The 20,704-nt window shown below is 40.9% G+C and overlaps 1 protein-coding gene across 2 annotated transcripts; it reads left to right on the top strand.

Moving 5' to 3' along the window:
- The first annotated feature begins 12,869 nt into the window (after positions 1–12,869).
- vgf (VGF nerve growth factor inducible) lies at positions 12,870–19,185 on the top strand. 2 transcript variants are annotated; one of them, XM_049029796.1, is made up of 2 exons: positions 12,870–13,056; positions 15,203–19,185. In XM_049029796.1, the coding sequence occupies exon 2, from the start codon at positions 15,238–15,240 to the stop codon at positions 17,161–17,163; it is 1,926 nt and encodes a 641-aa protein (XP_048885753.1). In that variant the 5' UTR covers positions 12,870–13,056; positions 15,203–15,237; the 3' UTR covers positions 17,164–19,185. The 2 variants fall into 2 exon arrangements, with proteins under 2 accessions (XP_048885753.1, XP_048885754.1); XM_049029797.1 differs by lacking the exon at positions 12,870–13,056 and adding an exon at positions 13,395–13,479.
- The last annotated feature ends 1,519 nt before the right edge of the window (positions 19,186–20,704 follow it).

The raw sequence follows: 20,704 nt of genomic DNA on the forward strand, positions 1-20,704 counted from the left end.
GTGTCTAGGTCATCACGTCGTACAGAAATTTCACTGACCAGGTGACGAGGTGCAGTAGGATCTATGGGCATAAAATACTGGAGGGTTGTAACCCCCCCCCCCCCCCCAGTAATTAAAACCGGGCAGTGCATGTCCCTGGCTCCTCCTAAATGGGCAGAGACCTTAACCCTCCCAGTGTTCATTATGCTTTGCCCTTGATGGAAACCCTTTTATTTCTTGTGATGTAGAACAGAAAGGATATGCTGCAGCTCTTAACACTGCATATTACCACCAAATTTGCATATTTAAGTTTTTTTTTCATATTTGCTTTTACTTCATGCATCTGACTTTTTATATCCCATGCACAAATGAAAAAACTAAAGAACAGGGTGTTTATTCATTATTTTTTTATCTTTACATCACTGGTGTTAAACTCAATGCCAGCAGGAGCTATAAAGCGTAAAGTATTTAGAAACAAAAAATTATATTGATAATTATATTATATTGATATATTGATATTTTAAAAATCCAGCATTACAGTTTTACAAGCAAAAAGCCCTGTTATTTTTCATTGTTCCATTGTGGGGACGGTGTGGCATTAGAGACTCACCATGCTGAAGAAGACACCAGCTTGCGAGGGTAGCTAAAAATAAACAAAATGCATTAATTGTTGGTGGGACTAAGGAAACCGCAGCACATTTTTATAATGATTGCAAGATCAGAGAAGCAGATATTCTTTCTCTTGCAAGCAGGGGCACGGAAGTGTTTCGTTACAGTTATATGAGGTGAGCTGCACTGGATGGTTGCTGCAAATACTGGGGTGATTTTAGTAGAAGATTTGAAAGAACTAAGCTAAGACTATGACAAGTATAGTCTCAGAATTTAACACCAACATGAATATCAGTCAAACATCATTTTCTTTGGCCTAAGACTTTTGCACAGTACTGTAAAAAAACTCATTATCATTGAGTTCACTTTCACATCTGGCATCTCGTATGTGGACCAGATATGGCAAGAAATATTTCTGCCAGATGTCATATCACTAATGGCAAAAAGATTAATTTGGGCCAAGGATGACACAATCATGCTGGTAATTTCGTATTTTTGTTTTGAGATGACATCACTGCTAAAAAAGTGCTAACTGGTCTTTTTTGTATTTTGTAGTTTCTGGTGTATCAACTTTTAACTCGGTGTGTATTACATTTTGTAAGTGTATGATGCAGTTATATATCTATGCAATATCTAAGGTATGTATTGAAAGATGGATGAAAAGGAGGAGTGGAGCGATGGATTGTTTCAAAGCACGAGCAACAAACTATGCTGCTGGATGAGGAAATGTGGAATTTCTTTGGTTCCAGGTTAAAAGATGTTAGGGGAAAAAAAACATTAAGAAAAAAATGTTGGTTCATTAAAAACAGGAAGAAGCAGGAGGAGAAGATAGGAAATAGATAAGGCCATAGACCAGTTTGTGGAACCGAACAATTAGAGATGGCTTTGGCTGGCACTTGACATAGGTGGAGGTAGGAAAGGGCAGGTAAAGAAGACCTCCATTGTTTCAATGCTTTGTCTGCAATGTGGTGACTTGTTTAGGTTTCCACTGGCTAACTTCCTGTCATGAAATGTTTTGGTCCACACACTATTTTATATTTGGTCCACGCTTTTTGAGCCTTGGCTATACTGTTTGTAGTAAAATAACTACTAAAATTTGACTAATGTTGATGTTTCGGCAATTACATAACATGTTATGGCCCTTATGTGAAAATCGTGCCTGAACTGTCACTGGTTCTGTTATGGCCCTTATCTGAAAAAAAAATCATGACTGAACTGTCACTGGTTCTGTTATGGCCCTTATCTGAAAAAAAATCATGACTGAACTGTCACTGGTTACAACCCATCGCCTTGCAAGTGTAGGTGTAATGGGAAGTACAAAACTGTGAGCTCAAATGTCATGAAAAGTTGTATTTGATAAAGTGTGACTTTAAAAAAAACTTGAAGTCGTTTGGCTAGTGAGAAAAAGTTTCATATTGTTTCATGAGCATATAAGAGCATTTACCCAAGTTAATGAGTAGACTGGTTGCTGCTGTGATAAACCATACATAAGGGGTACAATACTGAGAAGAACAAATTAAGAGGAGATTCTTATCAGAAACAAAGGCCTCAGTGGAGAAATACCACTGCAATACAGAGATAAGGAATAGAGAGATTGAGTGTCATATTGATCTGAGCCTGTACTGCTGTTGTTACAGGAGTGGGCCAGTAGTGAGCTTATTCCAGGAAGTGCGATTGTGGGAGTTTTACTTATTCAAAAAAAGAACAAGATTGTAGAGGAGGTGGGTCCAGGCAACTCGAGGAGGCAGGACCAAGACATCTGATTGGTTGGTCCTGCCTCCTCTATTTGCTTGGATCTCAAAGTACACTTTAGACTTTCAGAGGAAAAGGGTAGCACCTGGAAATGGGCAGATGGACAACAAGACCTTAATGTAATATAAATCCCAATTACTACCTGTGGCACAATGGTCATGTTTCTGCAGCTGTCAGCGTCAGCACCTGTTTGACTCTGCCCTCTGTGACCTTCCCCCGTTGGGCCAGCGGTCATTGCTGCTCATTCTGCCTTTTCCCCCCTGTCCTATAGTCCGTCTCTGTGCTTTGTGTTCAGTCCCCGTTTGACCAGCAGTCATTGCTGCTCATTCTGCCTTTTCCCCTCTGTCCTATAGTCCGTCTCTGTGCTTTGTGTTCAGTCCCCGTTTGACCAGCAGTCATTGCTGCTCATTAGGCCTTTTCCCCTCTGTCGTATAGTCCGTCTCTGTGCTTTGTGTTCAGTCCCCGTTTGACCAGCAGTCATTGCTGCTCATTCTGCCTTTTCCCCTCTGTCCTATAGTCCGTCTCTGTGCTTTGTGTTCAGTCCCCGTTTGACCAGCAGTCATTGCTGCTCATTCGGCCTTTTCCCCCTCTGTCCTATAGTCCATCTCTGTGCTTTGTGTTCAGTCCCCGTTTGACCAGCAGTCATTGCTGTTCATTCGGCCTTTTCCCCTCTGTCGTATAGTCCGTCTCTGTGCTTTGTGTTCAGTCCCTGTTTGGCCAGCAGGTTTTGCTGGCTGTCCCATTCCCTCCTATGTCTTAGTCTGAAATCCATAGTGTATCTCTTCCTTGTGACCCAGAGTGCCATGCAGTACATTGTATTGAGTATGTGGGTTGTAGACTCTTAACCATCTGCTTGTAGGTTCCAGGCCAGCCTCATGTCTTTGTTTATATTTATTAGTTTCGTTCCCCAGTGTTTCTTGTTCTCCTTTCTGTTTTCCCAGTTATAGGTTACGCTGCTTGTTTCCTGTTCACTTCTGGTCTTGTTCGTGTTATTTGCCTCTGTAAATTATCCTAGTGTATTCCCAGAGTGTTGGTTAGTGTTTTCTGGTTTTAGTGTTTGTAGTATTCCCTGGTTCTGTGCTTGTTAATTGTTCCACCTGTTACTTGTCGTCCTGCTCCTTTTGTTATTGGTTTATTTGATTACAATTTGCACCCGTTTCTGTGTGTATTTAAGTACCTCTGGTTCTGTTCTTTGATGGTTCATTGCAGTTGTACAGTATGTGGTTGTGGTTAGTCCTGTGTGTTGGTCGCTCTCTCCTGGTGCTCAGGCCTGTTCCCTGTGTTGCTCAGTTCCTCGGTGTGTTTGGTTTATGGTTTCTTTGTAACATTCTTATTTTTCCAGTTTGGTTTTGACCCCTTTGGGGTCCTTTTATTTTGTGCCTTCCTCGTTATGTTCAGTATTATTAATAAATGCACAATACTTATTTTGTGATTCACTGCCCCTGTTACACTATCCAAATATTCTAAGTGTTGCTTTGAAATATAAAAACGTACCGATGCCAGTTGAAATATTACATCACTGGCCGTTAAAGATCATAATGTAAACCTGCATTCAGTGGTGTCAGAAGAATTTAACATGGGGAGGGACTGAATTTGCCCTGGCGGGGTGTGGGGGGGGTGTGATGTATATCGCAGTCGGTACACATGCAATAGTCAAACTGTGACTTGCAATGGAAGAAAGAATAATTAAAAATAATTTTTAAATCATGAAGATTTTATCATTTAAAATAATATTAACACTGTTTAGGTTGCAGTTTCACAGCATAACTGACTGATACATATGATAGATTTTTTTAAATATAGAACTACAATTTTTGTCATATTTCATTCTCGCACTCCGCATATGCAATGAATTGCCCTCAGTAATGTGCAGATTCATAATAACGAATTAGAAACACGCTCTTACTTTGTCGCATCTGCTTCATCTGTGTCAAGACATACATGAGTTAAATAGCAAAATGCGCTGTTATGAACAGTTTCAAAATTATGACACTGTAGTACTTTAAGATTATTTACATCATCATCTTAAGGCTCACCTGGTGTGTTCACGCAACACACACTCATATTCCTGATCACAAAGAATGATTTTGTGTCTCTTTTCCCATTCCCTCTATTTCCGATGCACTTGCCAACATCTAATCTTGTTTACTTGCTTGCCTGCAACTAAAAAGCGTTTTAAGAGTTGGGTTTTGAGACCAAGATGTTTTTTTTTTCTCCAATTATGGAAGCAGGAAAAAATGTAGTTCTGTGTTGCTATCAACAGTACACTACTGCACAAGACAGGTTTTCCACAACACAGTTACAAAGTAATTACTACTGCTTTACTTGCAGCAGTTGCTCAGCTAGGCCTGGGATTATAGCTCCCCTAGTGGCTGCTCCATGACATAACCTTCTGGATCGTACGACCCAAAAAAACTCAAACTGCCAAACAAATATTTAAAAAATTAGGTTCAGCAAATAAAATTAAGGTAAATTACTTTTGCTATTGAGGGATATAATGGCATGAGCTTTATATACCGCATTGCAAGAGACAGTTACATATACTGTCACATAAGTTAATGTACAGTCTTATTATTTGCGAAGGTGCATTTAGCAATAACAGGTTGATAATAAACATCCTGCAAACAGACGTAGCAGGCGCCATAGTGCAACACAATGCAAATAGTTTATTTCATTCCACAAAGAGAAAATGTCATGGAGCAGGGAATACCATCCCACGCGTCATTTCCACAAAATCACCACCCCCACTGTGCAGCCTAGTAGTTGTTTCTCGATTGAATCTGTGACGTTGATGGTATTTCCCTGCATTTTGAACATACGGCCGTGAATTTCTGAAATTTCTTGAAATGCTCATTTTAATTGTCCTTAATTTATCAAGCATATGAGGGATGGTGGGCTTCTCTGCTGATGGAAGCACACAGATTGTTCAAACACATAATTAAAACTCTTTTTTTCCTGTACTCTTCTAATTAGGGATTTCATTGTTCTTGCCTGCGCAGTTTGGAATCTGGTCAGGATAGATGAAAAGCATCAGGACAGAAACCAACACAGCATTTAATCGTTCTTTCTCACACACATATACAGACAGACTTTACTTGATGGGTAGACTTTCTCGGTAATATTATTGCTTCTGACAATGAATTGTCGCTCAATAATTTGACAGACATTTTTAAGAGCAGATCAGCTCCAAGGGTAGACCTGACCCAACTGTAATCGGCTTATGCCCTGGCTGATTCTCACCTCTTCCATCACCGTTGTACCCAGTCACTCATGTCACGAAAAACGTTATTGGCATTCATAGACGTTTTTTTTGCATTTATAATACATCGTAGTGCCGGCAAGATGACTCTACATAGCAGAGCCCACTGACAGAGCAGAGCGTGTGTAAACAGCCACTTTTTGGGTTATTGTGAATGTTTGCTGTGTTTCCAGTTGTAATGTCTGCCCTCATCTGAGTTATGCGTAAACCCTGTCTGATCCCCGCATGTCTCTAGTTATCGTGTAAACTACCCGCCGTGTGTGTCCCTTACCGTCCAGTGTTAGACCTTCCGGTATTTCCCCAGTATATCGGCTTTAATAAAAGGGTGTCCATTACCCTTAAAACAAAACCGCCACTGTGACACCTCAGTCTGCCCCACCTACTACCTGTTTAAATATTATATCTGCACAAAATTGAAGATCATCACTAGAATAGTACACTGACCAGCTTAAAAAAACAAGTAACTGATTCCATTACCTTAGTGTTTGGTATTGTGGGAAATCATATATTTTTAATTATATAGTAGCACAGCATGCTGAACTGGTACCAACCCTGTAGAAAATTGAAAGACTTCTCTGCATTTGCCATGTTTTATGGTGTTATTATGCTGTATGTGATGTCGTTCGTAGTGTTAATGTTAATCGTTGTTGTGCGTGTGTAAACCCACCGGGGACGGCCTGCCCTGCACGGTGGGCAGTGTGTTGGTGAAGTGGTTGGGCCTATCTTTCTGAAGCGGCCCAGGCCTCCATGGTGCGTTCTTAAGCCGCCCCTGCCGGCACACCGGCCATCAAGGGCTTCCCGCTCGCCACCTGCGAGGGGCCGCAGCATGACCCCAGCTGTGCCTGCAGCCGACGGAGGTAGCAGGCTAAGGCCGCTCTGCTCGGCCACGAGGAGGCCTACTGCAGCTGGGAGGCCTGGCTTCCTCAGGAGCGCTGCGAACTGGACGACCGGCGGGAGCAGAACCAGCAGGACCGGGAACAGCTGCGTGAGTCTGCAATGCAGTAGCGGCGGGAGTTGGAGCAGCTGCATGGGAAGCCGGCCAGCTGGGAACGACAGCCAGAGGAGGCAAAAAACAAGGAGGCCTGTCACAGCATGGAGGCCCAGCTGGCTCTGGAGTGCCGCGAGCTGGACGAAGACGAGGGGCAACTGCGGGAGGGGCAACTCCTGGGGAAGCCGCAGGAGCAGCTAGTTGCCTTATAGTTGCTGCGTAAGACCACCAGACTCAGGGAGCAGGGAAGCAGCCAGCGATGCAGCCCAGCAGCCCAGAGCGGACGCCCACCACGCTGCGCAGATGAGCCGCACCCCAGAGCCTGATAGCAGCCCAGCATACACTGGTTGCTTGTTTCACAGTCCTTTTAAGGACTCCAATTAAACAGTTGCCTTGTGTGAAATCAGCTTGCCTCATCTCCCTTCTGCCGCTGCGATACCTGGGCCTGCCAAGCACTACAATATATTCTTGCCAGTTTGTTGTTTCACTACACTACTATGTTCTGTATCTTGCCTTCCTCCCTTACTTTGTTGGTATTTCCACAGTTTTGGCTTTTGACAGAGACTGGCTGGCATTTTTTTCATATTGTGCCATCAGGTTCGTTAGGTCAAAGCAAACACGGGGTTTTCTGGAATGACGCTGGGATGTGTCCTTGGCTGGAGAAGCTAAGAACATTTTATCTCTGTAGAGGGCTCCGGACGGTGAGACACCGAAACAAACACAGATCCATTCTTTTGTTTTGTTTTCATACTTCTGCTGTTTATACATCATACAATAAAATCCAGCAAACAAAATCTACATTTATAAATGTTCCAGCTGAGATCTACTCTAAGCTAAAAAGACTTAGAGCAAAAAAGACTAAAAAAACAAGAGGTCTCCAAAAAAATTAATTCAGACCATCTGTCTCAGGTAAAATTCCTAGAATGAACAACCCCTTCAGGCACAAATGTCACCATACACGCATGCAAAGCTAGCAGAAATGCAACCTAATACTACAACATGCTTACAGACTAATGTCTTGGCAACATTTTCAGAGTCAGATAAGCAAGCGCTTTGCTAATTTGTGTAATATTTACGTTTTCACGTCACGGGGCCCATTCAGCGTGGCTTGGTGTTTTTCGTATTCTTCATTTCCTCTGCCCATGAAATTCGACGTGTTTCATTGCCAAGGTAACAAGTACTTTTCAAATCGCGTGAATCATGCACTACCCTCTTCAAGAAACATGCTTGGACTGAAACCTCATGCTCTACAGGTCAACTCATGGACCAGAGAAGCAAATCAAATCGTGGCAAAATGTTTTGGCCGTGTCGGGGTCCGTCCCTACCAGTTGTAGCTCGTGTCATGTAATCCCTAGTGATTGGCTTATTATCAATGATTCACACCTGTATCTCATCTAGTCCTCATTATCAGTGTATATATGTTCCTGTTTATGCCTTATCCATTAGTCCGGTCATTGTATATGTCAATGTTAGCCATGTGAGTGAGTGAGTGAGTGAGTGAGTGAGTGAGTGAGTGAGTGAGTGAGTGAGTGAGTGAGTGAGTGAGTGAGTGAGTGAGTGAGTGAGTGAGTGAGAGTGCGTGCGTGCGTGCGTATGTGGGTAGGTGGGTGGTGTTGTTGGTCTGTTAGAGTAGCCCCTGACTCCCTTTCTTGTTAGGTAGCACATTGTTTTCTGTTTAATCTTTTCTATATTGTCCCTTACACTCTTACAAAAAAAGATTCCATTTACCTCAGCGGTCGGAAGTCAGAACTAGGAATGATGTCACACCCAAGTTAATCCCGTTGCAGTACAAACCGGAAAGACACTTAGCAATACCAGGGACCTATTTCATAAAGCAGGATTTATTACTTAGCCAGACAACTTGTTGGATTTATGGTACCCCAGTTTAAATGAGCTTTACCTTTGTTCACTTACGTTTAGCACATCTTAAATCTGACTAATTTAAGCTCCAGTTCTAGCTAGGTTCATTGTTAGTCACTGTTCGCAATACCAGTTGATATCACATCACGTGATATTTTGTGCATAAAACACTAGTAACATGTCCACAGATAGTGGTTGGGCAGTTTTGTTAGTATGACTGATTTAATGGGCCACAAATAAGACATAAGTGCTAATAAACAGTATAAAACCACAGCTTTAACTTCTGTTGATAAAGGGTGCAGCCATCTTGAATTCTGAGGTTGGGCTTGTGTAGATTCCTCTAACTTCACAAGTTGGAATTCAGACTTCAGGGAGTACTCCAATTGAAATTTTCGACTAGAAACTTGGAAACGAGTTATGAGTTCAAATGGAACGTAGCATGAGTTTCAGTAATATCCAATAATAATATCCTCTTGACCATTACCACCAAATTTTGGCTGAGGCTGCATGGAAAAGTATGACTCATACCATTAAGACATTCAAGTGTAAAATGTCTCTAAGATAACTTTGTGTAATAATACTTCTTATTGATACTTGTGGGGAAACCATCTGTACACCTTCCTCAACTTGCTCTTTGTGGACTATGTTCTCCACAAAGGGCTGCCACCTGTAGCAGCACCCAGGAAGCTGGGGGTTAAGGGCTTTGCTTAAGGACCCACAGATATGCTGAGGCTGGGTTTGAACCAACAACCTTCTGATTACAGGAACCCGATTCCCTCTAAGCCTTGCAACAAATTCATCCTAATTGAAATAAACTTTCCTAATGTAACTTAAAATGGCTGAACAAAACTGACGAAACTCGTCCACCTTGCAGGTCCCCCGAAGACAAGTAAGAACTTGTGCACCAAGACAGTAAAATCAGTTCATTGATATTTCAATAAATCTGGCTGACATACGAACCTTCTTCTTCAAGAATCTTTAAATCCACACCTCTTCCCCAGCTGCACCATCACTACTGTGAAATTCTGAGGGCCGACTGAGAAGATCTCAGAAGACAACTGCCATGTTCTTACCTGATGGACCAAGTGGATCGGCAATCTCAACATCATCTATGCACCAATCCTTATGTATTTGCTACCAAGTTTATTTCCATTGGGATATTGCGTGTGATATCCAGGAATTTGGCTCTATTGTATTACATGTTTTCTCTAAAAAGCAAAGCTAATAAAATCTTTAGTATAAGAACATAAACAAACGACTTCTTCCTTATTTGGCTGATCGCATACTCAGTGGGTTCTACAAGAGCACGTGCATTTTTAAAATAAGCTCTTCTTTCATGATCCATGACAAGGGGTACTGCCGGTGTGTTTTTAACTGGTTGCTGTTGTGCATGATTCTTGAAACGATTTGCAGTTGCATTTCTTCGAGAACAAGTTCTGTTATCTGAGATTTTGAAAGTCAAGCACTTCTTAATGCTTTCAGTTACCAGCTGTACAGCATTTCATGACACATGAAGGTGGAAAGAACATTATCTTCAAAATTGCAGCAGGAATATGAACGCGTAACGATTTTGTGATTCTTAAAGTGTCTGCTCGAGAGAATAACAAGCAATTTTGAAATTTCACTGTTAAACATGACAGACTGTGGATTTTCTCTACTTAGACATGTTTTCATAACTCCTGCAGTACAAAGTGAGCTCAGTCCAGGTAAAAATACTGCAATGTTCTGTCGTTAGATGATGCCAGAATTATAATCTGCAATGCTTTATAGGAACATCTTGTTTTTGATGGGAAAATTTGCTGCAAGGCAACTATAAGCAATGTGTAGAGGGACCCATTAAGTTCCCGAAAGAACAAATTTTCCCATTGTTATTCAATTATGCTAACCCAGTTCTTTGGACAGCCCTGACTGGATGCAAGTGAACACAAATAAATCCTTATGCAATATCTAGTTCTAGAATTATGGCGATGTGGAATAACAAATGATTTGCTTTCGTAGGGGGACATTTCTGGGTCACATGATCCGATTCCCAATATTATAAAACGAACCGAATGTTAAAGCTAACTTTTTGCTGCGTTAACAACTATAAACATCAGGATGTTTGAAAAAACAAAACCAGCTATAGAAAATATAAATTCTAAAAATCAGTTACTGCGACTGCTATTAACTTAGTTACATTAGCCCGCCATCCATGGATTTCTAGAAAAATCTAAGGTCCCTTATTGAGTTAAACATACAGAATACGCATTTGCCGGTAAAAGAGTCACCAGCTCGACGATCTTTACGTAAACATTAAAATGTATCTTCAAAATGATACATTTTTAAGATATTTGCAAATTATGTAATTGTATATGATTCTCAAATTAACCAGCTCATTCTGCCCTCCACTCGTGAATTTCAGTGCATTTGTAAAACTCAAGTCTGAACCATGCAGTCTACACGAGACCAAAATAAAAAGCTAAAAAGACATATAATGAACATTTTATATTCGATTGAAAAATTGTGATGAAAATATATTTTAAAAAATAAATACAGTGTCTCAAAATGCGTCATCTGTTAAGTTAAAAATATTTTTATGTCATCGCAGAATCTTCATTAAATTTTTACATTTTGAAATAAGACTTTATAAAGTCACCATGGTAAGCACTAGTCAATATTGCTGAGCAAATATATGCTATAAGTATCTGTTTTCCGGGTTCTCTGCCCGTCTCCATCTCCCCCCACAGTCAGAAACCCACTACACCATCTCTGTAACGCACTTTAGTTTCTAATGAAACCGCATGTCAGACTGCTCCACACAAATCAATTACCCTGTAATTGTATTTGTTTTTTCACAGATAAACCAATGAATGGCATTTACTTGCAACCACGTGTTTGCCAAGTATGAGAGAGAAAATTATAACAACGGAACACTGCAGCATCTGCCATTGTTTCAATAATTCTCCCTTACAGGGTAAACTACAGCTAAATTCACCATTTGTGTGGTATATCACACCTACTACCGTACATTTAAATGATTTCTGTATTTCAGGTGTTGTTGTTCCTAAACACAGGAGTGTCCAATCGTTAAATGAAATTTACATACGAGGCTTATAATTAAGTTTGTCATGTCTTAAAATAGAATGTAATTAGACGTCCCATAAACATTTTGTTTTCCAAAATCCTCTGACGTCACTGGGAGATATTTCTGTTAGTTTTATTATGAAATAAAATATATGCGCTCTGAATGTCGTGAATATTCTGCTTATCTCTCATTAACATACCATCTGCAGCCTATCCCCAGCTGTCCTACAACGGTTAAGTGTTTAGATTTTTTTTTAAATAAAATCTCCTGTATTTTTCTTACAAGGCATTTTTAGTGCAACCTGAAATGCTTTTGTGAAACTGTCAAGTGGAGAAAAACTATGATATGCCATAACAAGAACAAAAAACGTAATATAGTTTAGATTACTGGTGCAAACCCGGCGAAATTATCAAACATAAATAATATTTATAGCTTTACTTGTATCCATATCCAAATACACCATACATTTCAGAGATTTACCAAATCTTAATAATAACATCATAATTCGCTAAATGAAAATTACAGAAACGGTTATGAAAAAATATACCTAAAAAAATTCATTGTAATGTATTTATTATGGAATTTATTACACAATCAAATGCAACACCTAGCTATTGTTTAAAAACATTTTCACGGCATCAATTTTCCATATTTTCAATGTACATTCCTTGATGGGTTTTCGTACAATTTCCCGGTCAGATCAACTAAAATCTGCCACAAAGAGAACGGAGACTTGGACGTTTGCGGAGGAGGGCGGGACACAGCAAAAGACAAAGAGAAGAAGACCGGAAAAAAATGCAGCAAAAAGATGATGAAGCCGAACTGCTCGCGCCGCTGCACGCGACCAGCTAGGCGAGGAATGCAGCATGAAAAGCATGTCGAGTTTGATACTCCAAAGGCCCATTTTACATATTATAGGTGCAATGACAAATATCAGCATTGGCATCATCGCCACGACCACAAGAATCATATTATTATTATTATTATTATTATTATTATTATTATTATTATTATTATTATTATCTCTACAACTATCAGCTTCCGTTATGCCATACATACGCCAATAACAACACTTGGGAAAAACCTTGCCGTTCTCTGTGCTGTTGTCTGCCCTTCAGTAAAAAAAATAGAAAAGAAAAAAAAAGGAAAAAAAGATACTACTTCATTCATCCGGCTTCCATTCATTCATCAGAAGACTGCAACGTAGCGAAGACTCCTGGTTCGATCGAGAGGAAAATTCTTATCAATGGAGGCGCTTACGTCAATAAGAAGCCGTGACGTCAGGTCACATGGGCGGATTGGGTTTACGTATATAAGGTGGAACTGTCCTGGGTGCTGAAAATATCTTTGCGCTGACGAATCATCTCCTGGTCGTTCCGTATATGAACATCATTTGGAACAGAAATAGTTTAACAAAATCGTAGTTTTATATGTAATTATAAATACTTGAACAAATCAGCTAAAAGGAGAAATATATAATTATTCAAGAGAGTAAAAACAAAATAACTTCAAGGGAGACCGACGTTTTCCTACGACGTATTCCAGGTAAGTAATCAGTTATATCTGTAGCACTGTAATGATTGCTAATAACAAAGTAACAGTAATTGTTATTATAAAAACTTGGTTGAAAACACATTAGAGAAATGTAAAACTATGTTTATGTGGTCGAGAACATTTCTCGGCTGTTGTATTCATCGTCCATTGTTTTGTATAAGTAAATTGGTTTCAATTAACATGCTTTGAAAGGAGGTGAATGAATAAATAAGGCTGCACGATAAACAGATAGAAAATACAAGGACGCCAGACAGAGATAGAAGGGTTTAGGAAAGACTGAATCGGGGAGGGAAAAGGAGAGCATGATAAGGGGCGGAGTGTAAAGGCAGACGTGTACTGCTATAATTAGTTTTCTGAGACAAAGATCATTCTGGTGATGTTTATGACAAAACAATGGCGATATGAAGACATGAGGTAGGAAAATAACAGAAACTCGCATTAAGTGTTATAGCACATTTTTTGTCCCCTGAAGATATACAGAGAAACGAGCCAAAGTTGCTTTTCGGGCGACTTTGTACATTTCTCGACGCGAACATTTTGCATATATACAGATGCCGATTCTTAGATAAGGGTATAATCGGGAGGATTGCAGTGACTAGACTATAAAACTAGTCATTGTTTTCTTAAAGCGGGTTAGCCAGTTATAGAAGCGAGTCCATGATCTATTAAGTATTAAATGTGATAACGGAGTCGCGGATAATAGCGAAGGCGATTTTTAAACGAAAGTCCAAGGGTGTGCCCTGAGTAAATTGAAAGTTACGGAGGTCCAGGACAAATGTATTGATGTGCGTTAGAAGGTTTCTCAGAAAACACTTTTGAGAAAAAGTATGTATTGCAAATTTGTCTTCAAAAAAGTGACACAGATTGTACAAAACAAGTATAAATGCGCACATTTGCGGAAAGGTTAAGCGCTGATTGTAAAGCCCATGGCAAAAAGGCGAACTAACAATTTGGGTATGACATGCTCGATTCTTTGTTTGGTAAATACATCCGAAACAGTTTACATTTCAAGCAGTTCGGGTTCTTCTACATAATGCGCCATCATACGGTTCTGGGTAGGTGTTCCAACAGAGGGGACACTAATCAGGCCTCCACCCTGCTTCCCTCACACAGGACTCGTGCGACATCCTTATTACCAATTCTTATTTTAAACCCATTTAAAGCTTTTCCGATTACATCGGTGCGGTTATTAGTGGCTTTGAACGTTAGAATTACTTTATCAGATTATCTTGACTGCATTTGATTTTGTTTATTAATATTAGGTCTATTATTATTATTTATGGTGTTTATATAGTCTATTATTATTATTATTATTTATCAGAAATCAAACCGCTGGTCCACACGGTTGCGCACATATCCAATTGTGTTTGTCAGCTCCAATAAATAAGTCAAAAATCAGGCTTTGACATTACCGTCAAACTTTAATTGTGCGGTTCCGCGTGCCTGTTAAGTCACGTGTATGGCCGGGCTTAATGAAATCGCATATTTGAGCAGAGTGAGCTTCCGAGCCGATTAATGAGGCTTGGCAATGGAACTCCAATGTGCGGGCGACTGAAAACAAGCATTATCTACTGCAGGGGTTTTCTGACTACGCCAACGGAGTTTCATATCGTTTAAATTGTTTGGTTTTAACGATTTAAAAAATCCAGTAATTGAACTATATGCTAATTTTGAATTAGTGTTCGTGCAAATATTTTGCTTTTTAAAAAGCAGAGTTGATATACCAGGACATTTTTATTGCATATATAATGTTGTCTTCGAAATCAGCATCTACGTAATCACATCGTTCTCATTCCAGTGTATATGAGCATTTCATATATGCATTGCTATGGGCTACTGACCCGGCTTTGCAAAATCAGACAGAAGACGGACACATGCAACTGACCCTCAAGATAATGCATGTTACGAAAGCTGGGTCATTTCAAAGCTTTCAAATAAACAAAATCATGTGTAGATGCAACATGGCATCTTACCGTTGTAACATTAATGCTAGTACGTGGTTTTGATAAAAATTTGTTGACATTTATTGATGTTTGTGCTGCGCATTAAATTAGTGCAATTATGTGTCTGTCACTGAGGCCATTTTCTCTTGCTGCGTGAATGCAGACGTTTCTCCTTCTTTCTTCCTCTCTGATAGGTCCGTCTCTTCAGTGTTGTTTCCCTTGTGAGGTCATGACCTGGTACAAACACAACTCAAGGGCCACTGTCGCGCTGCTTTTCCTGTTCTGTGTTACGCCGCAGCTCACGACTGCCAGTCCACTAACTGAACAGAGGCAGAGTGATGGCCTAGACGTCACGCCTCCGCCTTCAGAGATTCCCCCGCTGGATGGGGCAGACAATGGAAAGGTGCCAGGTGTGACACCCGCAGGTACTGGGCTAATTCAGATAAGTCCTGAGGACGAGGACGAGCTTTTTAAAGACGTGGATCCCAAAACCCTAGCTGCTGTTCTTCTCCAAGCTCTCAACCACCCCGGGGATGAGAAGAAGAGCAGCAGGTTGGAAGAGAGGGAGGAGGGAAAGGAGAATGAGAAAGGAGAGGAGGCACCTGAGGGGGGGGACAGGGATCGTGACGGGCGGCACGAGCTGGAGCTGGTGATGGCTGCCGCTGCAGCGGAGGACAAAGAGGCACAAGAAAAAGAGAAGGAGAGAAAGAGAGAGGAGGAGGAGGAGGACCGGCTGACAGAGAAGGTGAAAAGCCGGACCACCAGTCAGACCATGCCGATAAAAGACCAATCTGAGCAGGAAGTCCTAAAAGTGCCAGAAGCAAAAGAGGGAGAACAGCTCAGTTCCCAAGAAATGAAGAACCTGCAGACCATGCTGGAGGAGCTACATCAGTACAGCACCACCACCAAAAGAGAGTGGGACTCGGCAGGCCAGAGGGAAAGCCGTGGGTCCTACACAAACACAAACACGGACTTTCTGAATAATGACATTGATATAAAGCCAAAGGGATATAAGCTAGCTATGTCGAAAAATAAGATGAAATGGCAGGAAGAACAGCAAAAACAAAAGCAGCCCTTCTACAAGGGTGGAAACTTTATGGATGACTTTGATATTCAGACTAACAGTCATGAAGAAGGCGACAAGGAACAGGAGGAGGAGCTGCTGAGCCCAGAGGAAGAGGAGGCACGGGCCAAAGCGGAGCAGGAGGAAGTCAGAAGGCAGGCCGCAGAAGCCCAGAGAGCAAAGGCTGAGGAGGAGAAACTGGCTGACATTGCGTCTGACATGCTGCTGCAATACATGGTTAAACCAGACGTGAAGCAGACCCAGGACCAGGCTAAGAAAGCGTTTCTCGGGAATAATGTAGCAGAAGATAAGCGCTCGGATGAAGAGGACAACAATAACGACGAGGACGACATTGACCCTCAGACTATTGACAAGCTAATAGAGATTTCAAGTAAGCTGCACCTGCCTGCTGATGATGTCGTTGACATCATCAGTGATGTAGAAAGGAAGAAAAAAAAAGATGCCCCTGAAAACCTGCCATGGTATCGTCCACTCGCCCCCCCACCAGTCCCTGCCGCTGCTCCTTCCCCCCTAAATCCTCCTCCTAAGCAACCCACTCAGCTCAACAGGCCTTCCAAGCCATGGTTGCAGGAAAACTTTGCAGTCAAGCAAATCAAACAAGATTTTGGGCCCAAACCTCAGAAGCAAATTTGGACCTACCCTTCTACTAAGTTTTATCAAAAGCCCCTCCGTGGCTATTACCCAATCTATTTCCCACCTCCCAAGCCAAAACCTCGCTACTATGTAAAGCCTGCTTTTTCTTTTAATAATCTTTTGGGAGGCTCTATGGATTATGGTTTTGACTTTTCCCCAAAACAAAAGTTGCGATCCTGGGCCCAACCAGCTCTCAGGCGGAATTTTTACCTCCCCAAGTACGTTTTTCCCAATCCCCGGACATTCAAGCAAGTGCCAATGCCCAAACCTCGGTCACCCCCTCGCCGGCGTCCACCTTTCTATGACCCACTGGCAACTCCCATGATTCTCCGAGATGAAGACTACTTCAGCCCAGTGGGGCAACTGGCTAAAAGCGACCAGGATCTGGAAAACTTTATCCAGAAGGTCTTTCTGAAGAGGCCTAGACTGTTTCAGTGAAGGCCAGTGAAGCAGGATTTGTTGAATAAAGAAGAGAAGAAGGAAGATGTTAGTGATAGAGAATCATAGAAAGATTGCATTTCTGTTTCCTCCATTTTGATTTGTCAGAAGCAGGAAAGGTCTACATCAGGGGTGGCCAGTCTTATCCGGAAAGGGCCGGTGTGTATGCAGATTTTTGGGGTAACCTTTAGGTCAGCTGTTCACACCCAGGTGTGAGGACTCTTCAGCCAATCAGTCCTCTAATTAGTAACCTAATTAGGGAGTTGCAACAAAAACCGGCATACACACAGCGGCCCTTTCTGGGTAAGATTGGCCACCCCTGGTCTACATTCTCTAATTCAGTTTGATTTGGTCACAGAATGTAAGATATGTGAGTTCATTTAATGGTGTCCTGGGCAGTTCACAACTGAATTACTAAGACACAAGCCAAAATATGGCAGTGCCCCTGCCAAAACTCTTATAAAATCTTATAAAATATATAGGCTAAAAAATTTAAAGGCAGTAAAACATTATAGTACAACAGGGTTCCAGAGTTATGCACAAAGAACTTCAAACCAAAACCACTTTGATTACTTCTTTTAACATATGTACTGTATATCTTTCATCTGTTTCATCAATATCAGTCTGTGGCAGCTTTTAAATCACAAACAAAAGCCTTATTTTTTTCTTCCATGGGGGTCTTTGTTTTGGAAGTTGAAAATTTAACTCGTAATTTATTTCACATTTTGGAAAAGTATGCATACATTGGATTGCATTGCAGTGTTACATTTTAAAAACAAATTACAATCACAAAGCCAGAACACTTAATAATTGATAATCAAGGTGCCAAATTTCCAAACAAATAAATATGTACATACACACTGTATGTTTCCAGTACCTGTTAAAAAGTCAACCAGTTCATTTTTGATCCGTTATTGTGTTTTTCTTCACAAATCATGATCTTATTGCATTGTTAAACGTATTGCCTGTATTATAGTGATTACAGTATTTTTTCAGTTCATTCGTACTTCATGAAAGCAGAATTTTATATATATATATATATATATGTGTGTGTGTGTGTGTGTGTGTAACACATTTTAGGGGGCTGATTGCTTTAATGCCAGTTATTAAACACAGATGATTGCCTTATCAATACATCATCCTTACTTTTGTTATAGAAATTTTGTCTATATCCAGCTCTTCAAAGATCACCTGTGTAAATGCTACTTCAAAAACATGAAGGTCTCCATTATGTTCCTAGCCCTATAAATGATTTATTTTCAATTTATCCTGTCTGGAAAATAACATTCCATTTTTGTCTGCCTACTTATCATCCCTCATCCACATGTCACATCACCGAAACAAGATTCCCAAATTGAAAGACTGCATGATCTGGCCACAAGCGTTCCGCTGAAATATTTTTATTTTGAGCAAATGTGAACAAGAAAACAACCTGCCGACATGAGCTGTGACTCATTCATTTCCTTCGCTGCAGTTAGTTGATTCTGGAATCCCTCCAGGCCAACAAGACATCATTGACTGATGAAAACTGATGAAAGAGGACACCTTTGTACCCTCATCTACCAACTCTTTCACACAAGTGCCCAGATCTGGGTTCTCTCAGCTACGTTATCTTTCTACATTGTAGAGGAAGATCCAAAAGGGGAGTCAGAAAATGGGACATTCTTTAATTTGACGTTTTTTTTAAGAGGGAAAAAGGCAGAGTGTGATTAACAAAGGAAACGGGGCGTCAAAACAGATTAGTCTGCACGTTGATGTGTACCTTGCATCTCTTTTTAAAAATGTTGCTTCTCTGAAGACATTATGAGCATTGAAAAAAATCTAAAAAAATAATTACATTTATTAGCGTATAAAGTAAATCTGTTCAGTCTCGTATAAAGGAAATTTGTCGTTGATGCTATTTCTAGATGTACCTTGTATTTACCGTAATAAACATGCGTTTGCTGGATGTAAATAAGCGCATGTTGATGACTAGTTTTGCTACACAAAAAGAAATAAATAAAATAAATTATTTTTTATTAACACTGTTTAAAATTCCTTTTTGGAAAGAAACCTACTGTGCGATATTTTCTGCACGGAAATCCCGCAAAGGATCCGATCAGTCCGTACACATATTTCACACTGAATCCGGCACCTCAGAGCATCATTGGGGGAATCACCAGCATTGAGTTTCATTGTAACTTACAATGACAAAATATGCATTGTATTAATTCTATTCTATTCTGTTAATGAGACTAAAACTTCAGACAACAATCAGCTTCCCTTGATCAGCATAAAAGGTGTCACGGAGTCAAGAACAAGACGGCAAGTTATAGCAAAAAACGTGAAATGCACACAGTTATGTAGTTACCATGAAACATTGTGTACTTGTCCCTAAACATTGATTTCACTGTCTGTATTTCACAAGCCTACACATTTTACACACATTTCATACAAACCCACTCTCAGCTCCCCTGCTAGTTATCAGTCACTCCCAATTCTAGCCAGTATGACTCTCCACGGTACATTACCATCATTACATTAGGTTTCAAGCGCAAAGGGGGCCCCAGCTTGCAAGAGAGGAGAGTCATGCTTAGAAACACCACAGCACTGCAGAGAACTATAATGGCTGCAATACCACACTGCTTTTTACATACAAGATGTCCATTTTTATGACCCCCCCCCCCCAAAAAAAAATTAATTAAAATAAATTAAACCCTAAATCAGGGCCGTGCTACCCAATGAAAGGGAGGGGGCAGCGTAGAAAAAATATAGGCGATAAGAGCAAAGGCGCGATGCAAACACCTCTGCCCACAGAGGATCAGTGAGTCATGGGTCACATGGTTATGGGTGAGTCATCATCGACCGCTGCTCCCACCCGCACTGCGCCGCCTGCCACACCCACACAGAGCGCTGCTGTGATTCACAGCCCCCAGCACAGGAGCAGCTGCACATGGCCGCTCTCTTATGCGCTGCTGCCTGGAGCCAAAGCACTGGCACTGATGTCTTATCTGCAAAGACGCCCACATGGCTGACGTGTGCTTACACAGATCCCGATAAAGACGCCATCCCCGCCGTCCGTTAGCCTCAAGCAGGTGCATGCATATTTTTCACGGGTGATCAATAAATACATGTAAATTGAAATAATGGAAGCATACTATGAAATAGCCGAAGCTGCCACTGCATAAAAGCCAGCGAGCATTTGGTCCTGTGAGCGCTGATTTGCCAGGTGATGAAAATATGAAAGGCAGGGAAAAAGATTATGATAAATTAATCTTTGAACTGTACGAGTCATCCTGGAAGAAGCAGCGCAAAGATAAGCACAGTGACTTAGATGCATGCAATGATACATTTATTATACTCCTTTTATTGACATTATTTACAAGTATTAAAGTCACTGTATCAAGGTGATGCTTCAAAAAAGAAAAAAGATGCAGGTTTATTGAGACTACTGAGGGAAAAGGTGAGGCCAGAGGGTCGATGTTTGCATGCCAGAATTCCTCATATAGCATCTTTACAAACTTCTACAAATTTATGGGAAAGGGAGAAGTGCAAGATAAGG

This window comes from Brienomyrus brachyistius, chromosome 10 (genome assembly GCF_023856365.1).
Source record: "Brienomyrus brachyistius isolate T26 chromosome 10, BBRACH_0.4, whole genome shotgun sequence".
NCBI classification, from domain to species: Eukaryota; Metazoa; Chordata; class Actinopteri; order Osteoglossiformes; family Mormyridae; genus Brienomyrus; species Brienomyrus brachyistius.

Coding starts and splice junctions, on each gene's coding strand:
- vgf (XM_049029796.1), top strand. CDS start 15,238: ATGACCTGGTACAAACACAACTCAAGGGCCACTGTCGCGCTGCTTTTC.